This window comes from Octopus sinensis, linkage group LG1, assembly GCF_006345805.1.
Source record: "Octopus sinensis linkage group LG1, ASM634580v1, whole genome shotgun sequence".
Taxonomy (NCBI): Eukaryota; Metazoa; Mollusca; class Cephalopoda; order Octopoda; family Octopodidae; genus Octopus; species Octopus sinensis.
In genome coordinates, this window is record NC_042997.1 from 30,640,111 (window position 1) to 30,657,665 (window position 17,555).

General features: G+C 38.6%; 1 protein-coding gene across 1 annotated transcript in view; it reads right to left on the reverse strand.

Annotated features, from left to right (window-relative positions):
• Nucleotides 1-17,555, reverse strand: part of LOC115212916 (E3 ubiquitin-protein ligase MARCHF6) — a 93,834-nt gene that overhangs the window by 546 nt on the left and 75,733 nt on the right. The window contains exons 21-25 of the mRNA XM_029781740.2: nucleotides 14,806-14,940; nucleotides 12,605-12,694; nucleotides 5,055-5,187; nucleotides 4,033-4,168; nucleotides 1-150 (exon numbers count right to left, since the gene is read on the reverse strand). The exon at nucleotides 1-150 is cut by the window's left edge and continues 546 nt beyond it. Coding sequence (XP_029637600.2) covers nucleotides 1-150; nucleotides 4,033-4,168; nucleotides 5,055-5,187; nucleotides 12,605-12,694; nucleotides 14,806-14,940 — 644 coding nt within the window. The remainder of the gene's footprint in view (nucleotides 151-4,032; nucleotides 4,169-5,054; nucleotides 5,188-12,604; nucleotides 12,695-14,805; nucleotides 14,941-17,555) is intronic.

A 17,555-nucleotide genomic window follows, 5' to 3' on the forward strand; every position in this document is an offset into this window, starting at 1 on the left:
TGTGCTGCTGCTGCTTCGCCTTCAACAAGTGGCTGCTGACCTTGCTGCTGGTTTGGTAAATATGTCATGCTTGATGGTGAAGCCCCACTACTGGTAGTGGTGAAGTTCTTCTTTGGTTCATAATTCACTAGGCGTTGCCCAACCAAATATCTGAAAGTTAATGTAATAAACAATGGTTAAAGAAACAAGACTAAAACCGATTTGTTCCAAAAGAATACCCTCCATCAGGCATTTGCCATATCCTGAACGCCTTACTTCTCTGAGCATGGACACATTGAAACTCCGTCATCAGGCAGCTGACTTGGCAGACACCCATAAAATTATCAACCATCGACAAACAATAACTCTGAGCACCTTTTCAAACTCCACCCATCTAACACCCGTGGACATATTTACAAAGTCAGAAAACAGCACAGCTCCTGTGACTTCAGGAAACATTTTTTCACGCTGAGAGTTGCTGAAGCATGGAACAAACTGCCGGCATCAGTTGTTAGTTGTCGGAGCACTGCATCCTTCAAAACTTCCATGCTTTCTGAGATTCGCCAACACTACATCCGATTTTCTCCCCTCCATACACACACAGGCATGTATCTGACTCGTACATTGTTCGCTTTCCAGACATTTCTACATTACTGCATGTACTTTATATGCACTTTCTGACATGTTGTGGTGCACCTGAGCACTGTATACAATAATTTCATTATTACATTATTAAAAAAAATTAAGGAAGGGTGTTGGAATGGCTGTTTTCGCTTCTTGTAATCCTCTCGCATCTTTGAGCATTTAAATCTTACCACACACGCACCTGCATGCACACATAAAATCACCTACATGCATACATACATATATATGCACCTGCATGTACACAAACACAGACATCAGTATAGACATGCATGCACTTGCAAAGATACAAGTGCATATACATCTACAACGATTTCATCTCAATCGAAGGAGAGGGGCTTTCTCCGTCCTGGTTGCGGATCCGTGGAATAAGTTGCCGGACGAGATAGTGAAGATGCCGACGACTGCTCGGTTCAAAGTCTCTCTTGACCAGAAATGGCCTGAACTCTTTGCATGAACACCCTCCCTGTACATAACTCCATGTCCCCCTACATGGCCTTGCTTTTTGCTTTTTGAGCCAATAAAAATTAAATTAAATTAAATTTTAAAAATTAAAAAAATTTGCATAGAAGCATACACCTGCATGCACACACAAACACACGTCAGCATACACACAAGCATATATGCACCTTCATACATACAAGTATATATGTACCTGCATACATAGACATACATGCACACAAAAATGCAGCATCATGCAAATGTGCACTTGCTTACAGATATGCATGCACACACAAACACACATGCACCAGTATACATCCACCTGTATACAGACAAGCATGCACCTGAGTAGGCATACATGCATCTACATGCATACACACAAACACACATGCACCAGTATACATCCACCTGTATACAGACAAGCATGCACCTGAGTAGGCATACATGCATTTACATGCATACACACAAACACACATGCACCAGTATACATCCACCTGTATACAGACAAGCATGCACCTGAGTAGGCATACATGCATCTACATGCATACACACAAACACACATGCACCAGTATACATCCACCTGTATACGACAAGCATGCACCTGAGTAGGCATACATGCATTACATGCATACACACAAACACACATGCACCAGTATACATCCACCTGTATACAGACAAGCATGCACCTGAGTAGGCATACATGCATCTACATGCATACACACAAACACACATGCACCAGTATACATCCACCTGTATACAGACAAGCATGCACCTGAGTAGGCATACATGCATTTACATGCATACACACAAACACACATGCACCAGTATACATCCACCTGTATACAGACAAGCATGCACCTGAGTAGGCATACATGCATCTACATGCATACACACAAACACACATGCACCAGTATACATCCACCTGTATACAGACAAGCATGCACCTGAGTAGGCATACATGCATTTACATGCATACACACAAACACACATGCACCAGTATACATCCACCTGTATACAGACAAGCATGCACCTGAGTAGGCATACATGCATCTACATGCATACACACAAACCACATGCACCAGTATACATCCACCTGTATACAGACAAGCATGCACCTGAGTAGGCATACATGCATCTACATGCATACACACAAACACACATGCACCAGTATACATCCACCTGTATACAGACAAGCATGCACCTGAGTAGGCATACATGCATCTACATGCATACACACAAACACACATGCACCAGTATACATCCACCTGTATACAGACAAGCATGCACCTGAGTAGGCATACATGCATCTACATGCATACACACAACACACATGCACCAGTATACATCCACCTGTATACAGACAAGCATGCACCTGAGTAGGCATACATGCATCTACATGCATACACACAAACACACATGCACCAGTATACATCCACCTGTATACAGACAAGCATGCACCTGAGTAGGCATACATGCATCTACATGCATACACACAAACACATACACCAGCATAAATGCAAATGCACACATACATGTGTCCTTATGCACACAAACACACATGCATTAACATACAGGCATACATGCCCCTGCATACACACAAATGCATATAACATATCAATTATAGCTCTCATCATTTCACTATTTCTTTTTTTAATTTCCATCACCAGGAATAACAAATGACTGTAACAGTGACAACCATTGCAATAACAAATACCTATTTCTTTACTGCCCACAAGGGGCTAAACATAGAGAGGACGAACAAGGACAGACAAACGGATTAAGTTGATTATATCGATCCCAGTGCGTAACTGGTACTTATTTAATCGACCCCGAAAGGATGAAAGGCAAAGTCGAACTCGGCAGAATTTGAACTCAGAACGTAACGGCAGACAAAATACCGCTAAGCATTTCGCCCGGCGCGCAAACGTTTCTGCCAGCTCGCCGCCTTTTGCAATAACAAATACCACTACAACAAAGATTATGAAGAGGACAACCAGAAGGCTGACAACAAAGCCAAGAGTCAAATAAGATGGCAAAAAAAAAAACACAACAATAGTATAATCTGCGCGTTTATAGAACATTCCGTTGAAGGATATTGTAGCAGCCTTAAACACTGTCAATACATTTCTTCAACACTTCACTAAAAAGGTTCAATAAGATCGAAACATGTCTACTTCTCTCTTAAGTTGGATTTAAAGGCCAGTCTGCTCCATCTACATTGCCTATATCTGCAAAGTTGCATGACCTAAAGTTATTGGAGTTACCTCCCTTTGTATGTCTTGTTTTCTTTTTCAGATCAAACCTTCTGAGAGATACATTATGTGTACTAAATGCATGAGTAAATCCACTACATTACACATATGAGACGTTGTTTGTAGTAGGCTAACATTTTCAAGAAGAAAAAAAATCAAATGAAATTCGAAGACTGGCATCCGTGCTAGCAGGGTGCAAAGAGCACCATACGAGTGCTAACTGGCTAACCGGCTTCCGTGCCAGTGGCACATAAAAGGCACCATTCGATCGTTACCAGCGTCACCTTACTGGCACTTGAGCCCCGTGCTAGTAGGGTGCTAAAAGCACCATCCAAGCATAATCGTTGCCAGAGCGGCTAAGTGGCTTCCATGCAGGTGACACGTAAAAGGCACCATTCGAGCGTGATCATTACCAGCATTGCCATACTGGCACCTGTGCCAGTGGCATGTGTAAAAAGATTCGAGTGAGGTCGTTGCTAGTACCGCCTGACTGGCCCTCGTGCCAGTGGCACATAAAAAGCACCCACTACACTCTCAGAGTGGTTGGTGTTAGGAAGGGCATCCAGCTGTAGAAACTCTGCCAGATCAAGATTGAAGCATGGTGCAGCCATCTGGTTTGCCAGCCCTCAGTCAAATCGTCCAACTCATGCTAGCATGGAAAGCGGACGTTAAACGATGATGATGATGAAAAAGAAACAGTTGTTAAACAATTACTCACTTGTCATTTTTTATGTGTTCATAGAGTCTTTTGAACTGGCGTGCTTGAAATATGCTGGCTACTGTCATTACAATCATTGCCAGTAGCATCGGGTAGATTCTTCGCAAAACAATATTCTGGACAGTGGGATTAAAACCTGTAGTAAAACAATAAATAAAAAAAAAGGCAAACAGATTTAACAAAGAGCAAAGTCTTCAGCAGGTTCATTCAAGCAGAAAAACTCAGTTTAGTTTATTCCAACATCAGTTTCAGTGTAACCGTTGTGGATTTGACTATGTTTTAAGTCAGTGATCATACAGAAGTTATAATTTCATAATCAATGATACTGACAAGTGATTCAGTGTCATATATTTACCTCTGCCCTACTCACTCATCCCACATAAGCTGTTTGAATCAAGTTGTTACAGCTCACATGTTGCAAGATGTTCATGATACATTTTAACAACTTGCAATAATAATTCAACATTTAAGAAAAACAAAAGCAAACTTTCACAAAGATCTGCTTCACTTGATTAACTCTTAGATTTTGGAGTGTTTCTTAGGTGCACCAAAGAAATACTTCTGTGACTCAATCAAGATGACCACACCATTGAGAAAATGCCATAGAAACTGGTTGTTGAAGGTCTAGTTTGATACCAGCAGGCTGAAGGAAAAAAAGAGCCAAGTAGGAAAGAGATAATAGTAACTTCTTGGACAGGGATCATCTTCGTTGGTTCAAGGATGAGAAGGTACAGCCATGAAGAGTGGATGCATCACCAACAATGTAATGTGGTTAGCATCAGGAAGGGTATCCAGCTGTAGAAACCAGGCCAAACCAGACACTGGAGCATAACAAATTCCTCTGACCTGTCAGACCCTGTCAAACCATCCAGCACATGCCAGCATGGAATATGATGATACTGATGAAGAGAATAACCTTGAAACTATCAAATTTGAAGTAATGCATCTTAATGTGATGCATAGAGAAAGTAGAAACACCATTACATTATGAATAAGCATAAAGATTTTAACTTTTTTTTTACCTAGAGCAGGAACAATAGTTTTTCCAATAACATAAGGAACAGCCAGAGCCATTCCTAAAGTAGCAATAACAGGGGCACAAAGCTTGAAGAGAATAAACCGGACATTCATATTGCGGAAACCATCATTGTAAACCTACAAAGAAATATTAAAGAACAATTTATTTATTGGCATTTGCATGGTGCTTATATTAAATATTGGCTACTAAGAACTGGAAAATATAAAACAAGGTAAACATATAACATTGATGCTTTAGTATTCAGATTATTCTGTTAAATGTAATGCTTATTCAATCACATTGTTTTGAATTAATCTTGCATTATTTCAGAGCTTCAAGATTTTGATGATGTTGTAGCTAGATGTGAGGGGGTCAGACCTGAGCAGTTGAACATAAAGAAGTTAGAATATTTTGACTGGTTTAAATGTTAAAGAGCTAGTAACAAGAATAAGATCATACAATATCACAGTAATAATTTCTTACACTGGCACAAGACCACAATTATTTAAATAGTTACTAATATTTGACTGGAATTTATTTTACTGACCTAAGAAGTCTGAAGGTCAACTTTGATATGATTGCCTTTAACCTTCTGAGGTTAATAATCATAGAGAAAAAAATTAGATATATGGAAAAAACACTGTTGAAATAACTTCCCAGTGAGATAAGTCTCAGTAAAGACTGGTACATATAAATTTACATTTTTTACAGTAAAAAGTATTGATACTGTATTGAGAAATGATATGATACCCTCAGAAATGATACCCTCAGCAGGGTATGAAAACCATTTCCCAAAAATGCGGAAACCAGGTCATGGCTCAGCAGGGTATGAAAACCATTTCCCAAAAATGCGGAACCCAGGTCATGGCTCAACAGTGAATGAAAATCATGCTACTCAATTGCATACATCAGCTGTAACAAACCCAAACTCGCAGAAATTCGATATAGTAATGAATGAAAGCAGTTTTTTAGGCATAATCTACCAACTACAACAACAGCTGTACTCCATACAGACGACTCAGCAAAACCAGGCAACATTGATACAAAGGCTGACACCTGGACTTACAGGGCACGTACAACAAATACAGACAGCCCAGCAGACCGAATATCCAGTCAGCACAGTCCCAGCAACTACAACAGTCTTGCCAACAATAGGGCAGATGTATCCGGTACAACAAGCATAATAACAGCAAATATCCAGGGTCTTTATCCGAAAACAAAACAGTGTAAAGTCCCTTTCTTGGAAGAATTAGCAACAGAAAACAACTCCAAAATAATTGGAATTACTGAAAGTCATCTCAACGAAAACATCCGCAACAGCGAAATCACAATCAATAGATTCAACATCTTCAGATGTGATAGACAAGGCAGATCCCATGGGGGCGTTATCATGTATATCCATGATACCTATGCATGCATAGAACTTGTCAATGAATCAAATGCCTACTGCAACCTGCTGTGCATAAAAATCATCCAACTTAATACAGTTGTAACAATAATGTACAGACCGCCAAACAGCCCAACATTATCCTTCACTGAGCCACTGACGAAGCTCCAACAAATTCTGGGAAACATGGCAAGTCCAATGCCAGACATTATCCTCCTTGGTGACTTCAACTTCCCTAACATCATCTGGCCACATGGACACATACTAAAACTGGGGACAAAAGCTGAACAAATACAGGCAGCCAAACTGTTGGAAGTCACAGAGAAATTATACCTCAAACAAATGATGACAGAAGCAACAAGAAATAATAATACGATCGACTTGGTTTTCACCAACAACGAGGACATGCTATTTGACCTTCACTCAACCCCAACAATCCTTTCAGACCACAATATTATTGAAATGCATTTACACATTGGTAATGAGCCCAATGCCACAACTCTTAAACAAAAGGACATGCCAAAGCTATGCAGGTATGATTATCACCAGGCAAATTGGGAAACTATTAACAACCAGTTACAAATCATTGACTGGGATCTCTACCTTACTGGGCCAGATAAACACAAGAAATTCTTAAACAAGATCGAAGAAATATGTGAAAAAAATGTTCCTCTAAAGAAAACCAAGTCCACAAAAAAACCTGTACCACGGGAGCGAAAGATCCTGATGCGCAAAAGGTCAAGACTAAGAAACAAAACATCTAAGCTGACATCAAAACATGAATTACAGAAAGTCCTTGACCAAATATACAGATTAGAAGACAATCTAAAACAACACTATGATGAAGAACGTAACAATGCAGAAAAGAAAGCCATAGAAAACATCAAGAAAAATCCAAAATGTTTCTACAGTTTTGCAAAGAAATACTCGAACACCAAGTCAACAATAGGACCTCTCCAGAGACAAAATGGGGATGTAGTGAATAACCCTATTGAAATGGCAGAAATGTTGGGTCAACAGTATGAAAGTGTCTTCAGTGAGCCATCTAAAACCATGAAGATCCATGACCCAGGAAAATTCTTCAAGGATATCGACCATACTAAACCTACCCTATCCGACATTGATTTCAACCCAGAAGACATAGCAAGAGCAATAGACAAGCTCTCCATGCACTCGGCTGCGGGGCCTGACGGTTTCAATGCCATGATACTTAAAAACTGCAAGGCACAATTGTCGAAACCCCTTTACATGATATGGAGGGAATCTATGGAGAATGGCAAAATACCAAATACATATAAAGAAGCACACATAACTCCAATACATAAAGGGGATAGCAAATCAAAACCAAAGAACTACCGACCAATCTCACTGACATCACACATTATCAAGGTCTTCGAAAGAATAGTTCGTGGAAAACTGGTTGAGTTCCTGGAATCCAACAATCTGATGAATTGCAACCAGCATGGATTCAGGTTAGGTAGATCATGCCTTTCCCAACTACTGGCACACCATGACCAAATCCTAGAAAATCTAGAGAATGGATACAACACAGATGTTATCTACCTCGACTTTGCCAAGGCATTTGACAAGGTAGATCATGGCATCCTGGGTCACAAACTTCGAAAGCTAGGAGTAGGAGGAAAAGTTGGTACATGGATACACGAGTTCCTTACAAATAGAACTCAAACAGTCACTGTGAATGGAACCCATTCAACACCATCACCTGTGACCAGCAGTGTTCCTCAGGGTACAGTACTCGGCCCAATCCTGTTTCTCATCCTCATCTCTGACATAGATGAAGATACAACCAGCAACGTCTCATCCTTTGCTGATGACACCAGGGTCATGAGACAAATCAAAGACGAGGTGGATACAGAGGCCTTACAAAAGGACCTGACCACCATATATAAATGGCAGGAAACAAACAACATGTTGTTCAATGATAAGAAGTTTGAACTAATTCGCTACGGAACAGATCAAGATCTGAAAAATACAACAAACTACAGAAACCCATCAGGACAACAAATAATGGAAAAACAGTATGTGAAAGATTTAGGCATCCACATGGGAACCAACCTAAAATTCAGAGAACACCTTGACTCAGTCTGTCTTACTGCAAGAAAGTACAGCGGGTGGATCTTGCGCACCTTCAAATCAAGAGATACCTCAACAATGAAAACCCTCTGGAACAGTATGATACTTCCGAGGATTGACTACTGTTCTCAGTTGTGGTCACCAACAACAAAGGGCCAACTATCTAAGATAGAATCGCTCCAAAGAAATTTTACCTCATACTTCTCAGAAACGAGGGACCTGGACTATTGGCAAAGACTCAAAACCTTGAGGATGTACTCAATAGAAAGAAGATTTGAGCGATACCGAATTATATACATTTGGAAAATGATAGAGCAGAAGGTGCCAAACTTTGGTATCAAAACCTACCACTCACTGCGCCACGGAAGACGCTGCCAGCTGCCACCAATCAACAAAAAGGCTGGCCAGGCAGCAAAAACCCTGCGAGAATCAAGTCTGTTGGTTCGAGGAGCACAACTGTTCAACTCCATTCCGGTACATGTCAGAAATCTATCAGGATGCAGTGTGGAATCATTCAAATTGCAACTGGATAGATACTTAAGCACCATTAGAGATGAACCCCATCTCCCAGGATATACACAACGAGCACAAACTGACTCAAACTCGCTCCTACACATGTCAAATTTAAGCAGAGAATACAACCTGGCAACCACACCAGACTCTGAGGGTGGAGTTTTCGACTTGGCCTGAGCATGGACTCAAACCCAAATGAAATGAAATGAAATGAAATGAGAAAGGAAGGAATATATATATATGAATGTGAACAGAAATACATCAGGACCCTACTTGGTACAGGTCTGAATAAGATATGATTTAATCCAAGAAACCAATGTAGTTTCACTTCAAAAGCTTTTAACACACTGTACTTAATGCTATGTCCATCTGATCCAGTATCTTAATCCATGCACCAGTCCTTAAAAGGACCTTGAAACTTCAGTGACATTTACACTTCTTTTATTGAAGAAACACATGTATGAATCTGAAAATTATATTTGCAAATTGTTTGTCTAAATATGTATATCTGCCTTGGAAATATTTAGGTCTCTTCTACTACAGAGACTAATTCATAAATATATAACATACTAATGTGTATTATACACATATCTATTGTCTTGAAAACCCATAACACAATATAAAATAATAAGAATAGATGATCTGCTATAAACCAAATGTACAAAATATGTTGATGTGTTCGGAAGGGCATTGGCGTTAGGAAGGGCATCCAGCCGTAGAAACATTGCTAGATCAGACTGGGCCTGGTGCAGCAATCTGGCTTCCCAGACCGCAGTTGAACCGTCCAACCCATGCTAGCATGGAAAGCGGACGCTAAACGATGATGATGATGTAATAAAAATATTAATAATCTAAAAGTTGCAGTTTTATTACATTATGGCATTTGTTTTAATAAAGGGGGATGGAGAAAAACATTCCAGTAAATACTATATATTATATATTAATTTTAATCTTGATTTTGGTGAGACAATAAAAAAAGCTTGTATTTATAACATGAGTTTTTGAAACAATTTAAATTCTTTAAAGAAACTTTCATGAAAAGTGAATTACCTCCCTTATATTTGTTTTAGCAGTTACACAAAGGAAGACACTCGTTAAGGTTACCTATTTCGATTGAAAATCTGTCTACAGATTTTCAATAGAAATTATAACCAGCACTGATTTGTTACGACGTTTCGTATCCGAATACATCTAATGTAAATATCAATGTGATGAAAGATGGAAAAATGGATACAAAATGGGTGTATATGTCATATTTCAAGAGTTTTTGCTCCTTCATCAGCACCACGCCTAACCCATAAACCATACATGAATTCATTGGCTAAATAGTCACTAAATCTGTAGAGATACTCATAATAACCGATTTAATAGCACTTCTAACACAGTAGAATGTAATACTGACTTATAATGCATTTAATATACTTTATAGTATATTATGGCTGCATAACAAGATACCACGTGCCAACAAGACAGCAAAAGAAGGAAGGTGGTGTATAATATTACTAGATCTTTGATTTGTATGAGAAAGATGTCTTGAATTACTTTTGCGCATGTAACATTAACCCTTTCGTTACTATATTTCTGACCAAAATACACCCCTTATGTGTTTCAATTAATTTCTAACATAAACATAAATTTAGTCTGGTTTCATTAAACAACTATAACTTTTTTATTTATCAATATATTAATGTGATTTTTGGAAGATAATTTAATGAAATGTTCTCAGTCAATTCTATACTATAATTTTTGTCACAAAGTGACTCTAATTGCAGGTAGATACAGGTAAATTCAACAAAATATAAAATTATTAAAATTTTGTTCAAACATCGCTATAGAAAAGGGGTTATTAGCTAATATTCAATTGGGTATACAACAAAATTTTACGATAGAATTTGTTATTCTGGGTAACTTTCTGATACCCATAATAATATTTATGGCAAAATAGTCTTAATTTCATTTAAGGTTGTGGGAAACCACTAACTATCCTTTCTTTCGCTTTGTTTACATTTAGCGTAACGGTTTGTTTCCGCCGTAATGATTTCAAATAGGCTCATTCGAAAAAGTAAAAAGAAATAGTCTAAGACTTTACTCTTCTGGGAAAGTCTGTGGCTTGGTCCACTTTCTTCAGAAAAATCACTGAAAGAAACAGTTTTTAAATTTTCACTCCATTCAGGTGCCAATTCATTTTCTTTATTGCTGTCGGAGCTCTCGGATTCACTGTTTTCACTTTCGGAAAATGAAACATCAGATTCATTATCAAATACCACGTGCTTTTTTTTTTCAGTCATAGAGTTAGATTTATCAAGATCTTCAGTAGAAAATCCCTTGAATTCTGACTCGCTGCTTGATATAATGAAATTCGTATCCACTTTTTGTCAGAATTACAAATTTTGAAAACACAATAGGAACAAATTTCGGAAAAAAATCTCCCAAAATTCACGGAATTAAAATTACACTTCGATTGTTGTACAAAACTGTAGATGAACTGTTTACAAAGTATAATCACGTGTTTTCACGAATGTACTAAAGAGATTTGCTCTGATATTCTCATTTAAATATGAATAGGTAAATACGGGCGAGTTTGGGCGGTTTGGTCACATTAACCAAAATTTTTTTCAGGCGGCTTTGGGCGGTTTGGTAACGAAAGGGTTAAAGATGTAAAATCATTATAATACCATCTTTTGGGTTACATTTTCATTGCAGGAGGATGATTTATTTATAATTCAAAACATCCCTATGACAAACTGGGTAAAACAGGAATAAGATGTAGTGTGCAGGAGAGATCTGTTGGCATAAATGTGTAATGCATAGAAATGATGACAAAACTGGTAAAGAAGTACTGGGAAATCCAGGTGGAAAGAACCAGTGGAAGGCATGAGTAGAAATGCACTCAAAATGCTGAACTTCAAAAACAGTAAGAAGTGACAGGACACTGTGTTGGAAAGAATTCCTCTAACTCATGCAAGCATAGAAAATCAGGTATGAAAGTGGTGGAGGAGGAAAATACTACAAGGAATTCTATCAGGTGATCTACTAATTCTTCTACCCTTTTGATACCAACCCACCTGAAGCTGCTCCAGGTTCTATGATACAAACCTCTGGTTCTAAAGCTAAAATCTTCCACCAAAAACTAAGGTTTAATTTATGTTCCAAATACAGTTTAATAACAACAGTTATTTGAGTAAATTTTTCATTATTTTTAAAAATTAGCTGAAACAAAGTACATTTTAACAGAAATATGGTAACGAATGGGTTAAGTTGATTTTTGATCTTTAACCCTTTAGTATTTAAACCGGCCATATCCGGCCAAAATAACTAATCTGTTTTATGTTCAAACTGACCAGATCCAGGCTCTCACACCTACCCTACAATGTTATTCTACATTAAGTAATTACACCATCAAGATCTTGAAGATATGAGATAATGCATGATTAATTCAAATCAATATGAATCAATAAGCATTATGTTTGATAGAATAATCTGAACACTAAAGGGTTAACTACGGTAATATTTCTATCATAGCTCAAGACCACAAGGTGGGGCTTCCTAACATGACTTACCTGCTCAATAGCTCGTTTTAACCACCAATGAGGACCCATCATTGTAATGGCGCACACTATTTTGGCATGGAGAACTCCAAGAGCCCAATCCTGGAAACAAAAATAATTTCACATAAAAATGGTAAAAAATATATATAAACAACACAATTCCAGCATCCACAACAAGCAAATCTTATCTGCTATGATCTATGTGTGCTTTTATACACCAAGTGCTTAAAATGAGAGGATCTCTCAAGGTTAATAACACAATATTTGGGGTTCTAACAAGACATCCAGGTTAAGTTGGATATAAAGATTGCCTTTTGACACTAATACTGCTTCCATTACAAATAATTATTTAATAAGCAAATTGGCTATTTGTGACGTGTCTGAAAGATGCTATCCTATATATTGCAGCAGCTACATCTGACTGGCATGCAGTAACTGGACACTTCCCAGATGATTTCCAATAGAATGAAATCACATGATATGGGAATTCCAGTGCACACAATGGATGATCCATGTGTGTGCTTTTAAGCACCAGGCATCTATATAAGAGGATCTCTCAAGGTTAATAATGCAATATTTGATAGTCTAACAAGACATCCATGTCAAGATGGATATAAAGACTACACAATAATTTTACATTTTTGCTCCATTTTTAGATATCTACAGAAGTGGGTTAAAAATTAACTCACTCCTGTGGAGGTAGTTTGTGTTACAATAAAAACTATTTTTACAACTGAAAGCCCCCATCTATCAATAATCATTCAACCATGCAGTAGAAATAGAATCTGATTTTTGCCAATCTGGCAAACTGAAGCAAGCACAGTTATGTAAGGTCTCTGTCAGTTGATGCTGACCATCCATCTGCATACATATGTGCAAGACTGGGCAAGATTTTTCTTTTGAAGTTAAGAGTTACCCATACATGGAAGTTTACCCTGAGAAAGGACATGTTGGACCAATACAGTTTGGCACCAGTGTTATTACAGGTACTGATGTCAGAATACAAAGAGTCAGATACAGACACAGTATTTTGTTTAACTCTCTATCAGTTTCATTAATTCATCATCAGTGATTAGCACATCTTTTTATCAACCCTGGAAGGATAAAAAGTAAAACTGAGCTTAGCAGGATTTGAACTTACCCTGAACCAAGCTAAGAAGATTATAGCAAGATTTGAACTTACAATCATGGAATCAGTAAGAAAATACTTTAACTTCACAGCTACTAATATTTTTTGTAATTGTCCCTTTGAAAATAGTTAGGTATTTAGTACTGTTAGATATTTATTTTACTAACCCATTGAAAATAGAGGTACCCACAGTTAAGTATTGATTTTGTATTTCATTCTATAAATTTCCTTAAAAAAAAAGCATTATATAGAGACCTTCAGCTGGATTACTTCCACTTCAGTGTTTGCAACCAACCACAGTTGCATAATTTCAAATATTACTATTGCAGTCACTGCACTGCATCTTGCTTCAGGTGGGGTCAGAAGGAAGGGTATCCAGTTATAAAAGGGTAACCAGTTATAAAAACACATATCACAAAGTTTAGTGTTCTTATAGTGAATGGATCTCTTAAACTCACTGACTAAGAGGTGTTGCACTGGCTGGAGAGAACCTAAGCCATCTCACCTGCTGTGTCTGCTTAGAAAGCACTCAAGAAGAAAGAGATTTGGACTCAACACTGTGTGTTAACAAACCAAATGACCCATTCTAGTGGTCTTGCTGCTTACAACAATAAACTGTATCACTCAAGGTCATCTATTTACAGGGGAGTGGGGTTACATGAAAGTAAAATTAGTGGTAGTAACGTATTATGTTGACTAAATGGAAACTAACCAAAATTTGGTACTCTGTTTACACATTTCTTGATTCACAGACCTTTATTTCTCATTCACAACTAATTATTATTGGGACCATGGGACCATGCACAAATTGGTCATTGGGCAACAGTTGAAACCATGGGACTATGCACAGTGGCCTAACATCACACATCAGCTGAGCATCTTTGGCCATGCAGAGAGCAGGTGTTTCACCAAATGTGAAACACCCAATGGGCAGTTTGACAGCCTACCTTCACTCAGACAGCTTCAACCTTTATATCATTCTTATAGCAATAAAAGGTTAAGCAAAAAAACATGAAATCTACTACAAATCATATCAAGTACAGGTTAGATCTGACAAACGAGAAATATTAAAAGGACAACTTACCTGCCAAGGAAAGTAAAGAGGAGTCTGATCAATTGGAACTTTTAGTGGAACAACAATAACCAGCTCAAATAGCATCCCCAACAGTAATGGAATCACCCCGAGCAAAAATGTAGCAATGGTCAAAGATTCTAGAGCCTGGAATGCAAATCAAATATACAATTAAGAATTAAAGGCAACCTTAAAATTATAGTTATGTAACTTCTGTGGAGGCGCAATGGGCCAGTGGTTAGGGCAGCAGACTCACGGTCGGAGGATCGCAGTTTCGATTCCCAGACCGGGCATTGTGTGTATTTATTGAGCGAAAACACCTAAAAGCTCCACGAGGCTCCGGAAGGGGGTAGCGACGACCCCTGTTGTACTCTTTCACCAAAACTTTTTCTCACTCTCTCTTCCTGTTTCTTGAGTAACGCTGTGATGGACTGGCATCCCGTCCAGCTGGGGGGGAACATATACGCTACAGAAACCGGGCCCATGAACCTGGCTAGGCTTGAAAAGGGTGACGAAGAAAGAATGTAACTTCTGCTAGTTTAACCCCTTTGTTACTATATTTCTGTTGAAATAGTCCACCTTTGTTTCAATTAATTTTGAAATAACGAAGAAACTGCCATTATCAAGTTGCTGTTTGGAACATAAATTACAATTAAAATTTGATAGGCATTAATTGAAATCACTTTTAAAACAGAAATTTGTATCATAGAACTAAAGCCAGTTTCAAGCAAGCACACTGGTATCAAAGGGGTTGACATAGCAGACAAATCCATCTCAACAAACATCCCACTATCTTTAAATTGGAAATGAAAATAGGCTGACAACAAGAAAATCCAAATGAATGCTTTGTTCAATCAGCTACTTCTATGTCACAAGTCAACTCAACTACAGATAATCTTTTCTACTCTAGGCACAAGGCCTGAAATTTGGGGGGAGGGGGGTTCAGTCGATTAGATCGACCCCAGTACATGACTGGTACTTAATTTATCAACCCCAAAAGGATGAAAAGCGAAGTCGACCTCGGCGGAATTTGAACTCAGAACATAAAGACAGACGAAATACCACTAAGTATTTTGCCCGGCATGCTAACATTTCTGCCACCACATTACTCAACTACAGATAATAAAAACATTATCAAAAGCACAGAAGTTAAGCACTATATCAACTAACATCTCCGTAGCTTACATTTCCAAATTTAATAAAGCTTTGTTGGGGAGTGGGGTTACATGAAAGTAAAATTAGTGGCAGTAACATATTATGTTGACTAAATGAAAACTAACCAAAATTTGGTACTCTGTTCACACAACATTTCTTGATTCACAGACCTTTATTTCTCATTCACAACTAATTATTATTGGGACCATGGGACCATGCACAAATTGGTCATTGGGCAACAGTTGAAACTCTGGGACCATGCATAGTGGCCTAACTTCACACATCAGATGGAAGCAATTTTTGAGGTGACCAGCTTATTTCTAGGTTTGCTGACATTCCTAGGACCCCTCGGTCCCCTGATTTGTCCATGTGTGATTATTTCTTGTGGGGAAAACTCAAGGCACATGTGTATGTGCATAAGCCCCATACACTGGACGATTTGAAGGAAGCTATTCGTGTGAAAGTCACCCAAATCGACAGAGCAATGCTGGAGAGAGCGGAGGCCAACTTCCAAGAATGCCTTCAGAAATGCATCAATGAAAACAGATACCACATGGTGGATGTTGTTTTCCACACTTGAGTTAGATAAATGTTAATTCAATTCAAACACACTGATGCCAATAAAATTTGTTTGCAGTTTGATCAGCCTGAGGCTATAGTAGAAGACACTTGCCCAAGGTGCCATGCAGTGGGAATGAACCCAGAACCATGTGGTTGGTAAGTACGCTACATACCACACAGCCACTCCTGCGCCACTATGTTCAAAATTAAATGAAAAAAAGACCCTACTTTTGACCTATAAAGAATTCAATAAGCATTATTAAAAAAAAATCAGCTGAGGTGAATCTAAAGAAACTTTGATCATGTGATAATACTAATAATGATATTTAACCAGCTATTGTTTATCAAAACTAAGCTGCCAACTTTAAATAGTTATAGTTATAACAGACAAATTATGGAATGGATTGACTTTAAACCTTCACACAATACAGTATATATAACATTGCTTATAACACAAAAAAGTTAGACGTTATATTTGTTTCTGATAGGGGACAAACACACACATGCATTTATATATACTGTGGTACCAGTGCCTGTGGCACACAAGGAATCCATCAGTGCTGTAGTCAGTGCGGTGGGCACATGACAAACACCATCCGATCGTGGCCGTTCGCCAGCCTCATCTAGCACCTGTGTCGGTGGCACATAAAAACACCATCCGAAGACCCGGCAAGACTAGTCAGGCCATAACCCATGGCCCCTACCTGGGACGTAGTCAGTCCACCTGTGCATACCTTCCTTCTTGTGACACTTGTGAAGACCTGTTGAGGCAAGTGAAAATCAAAACAAATCAAAATAGATGAACATCAATGGAATTTGTATCTTTGTGGTACCAGTGCCGGTGGCACGTGGCACACAAGAAAACCATCCGAACGTGGCCGTAGCCAGTACCGCATCGACTGGCCTCCGTGCCGTGGGCACGTAACAAGCACCATCCGATCGTGGCCGTTTGCCAGCCTCATCTGGCACCTGTGTCGGTGGCACATAAAAACACCATCCGAGCGTGGCCGTCTGCCAGCCTCGTCTGGCACCTGTGTCGGTGGCAC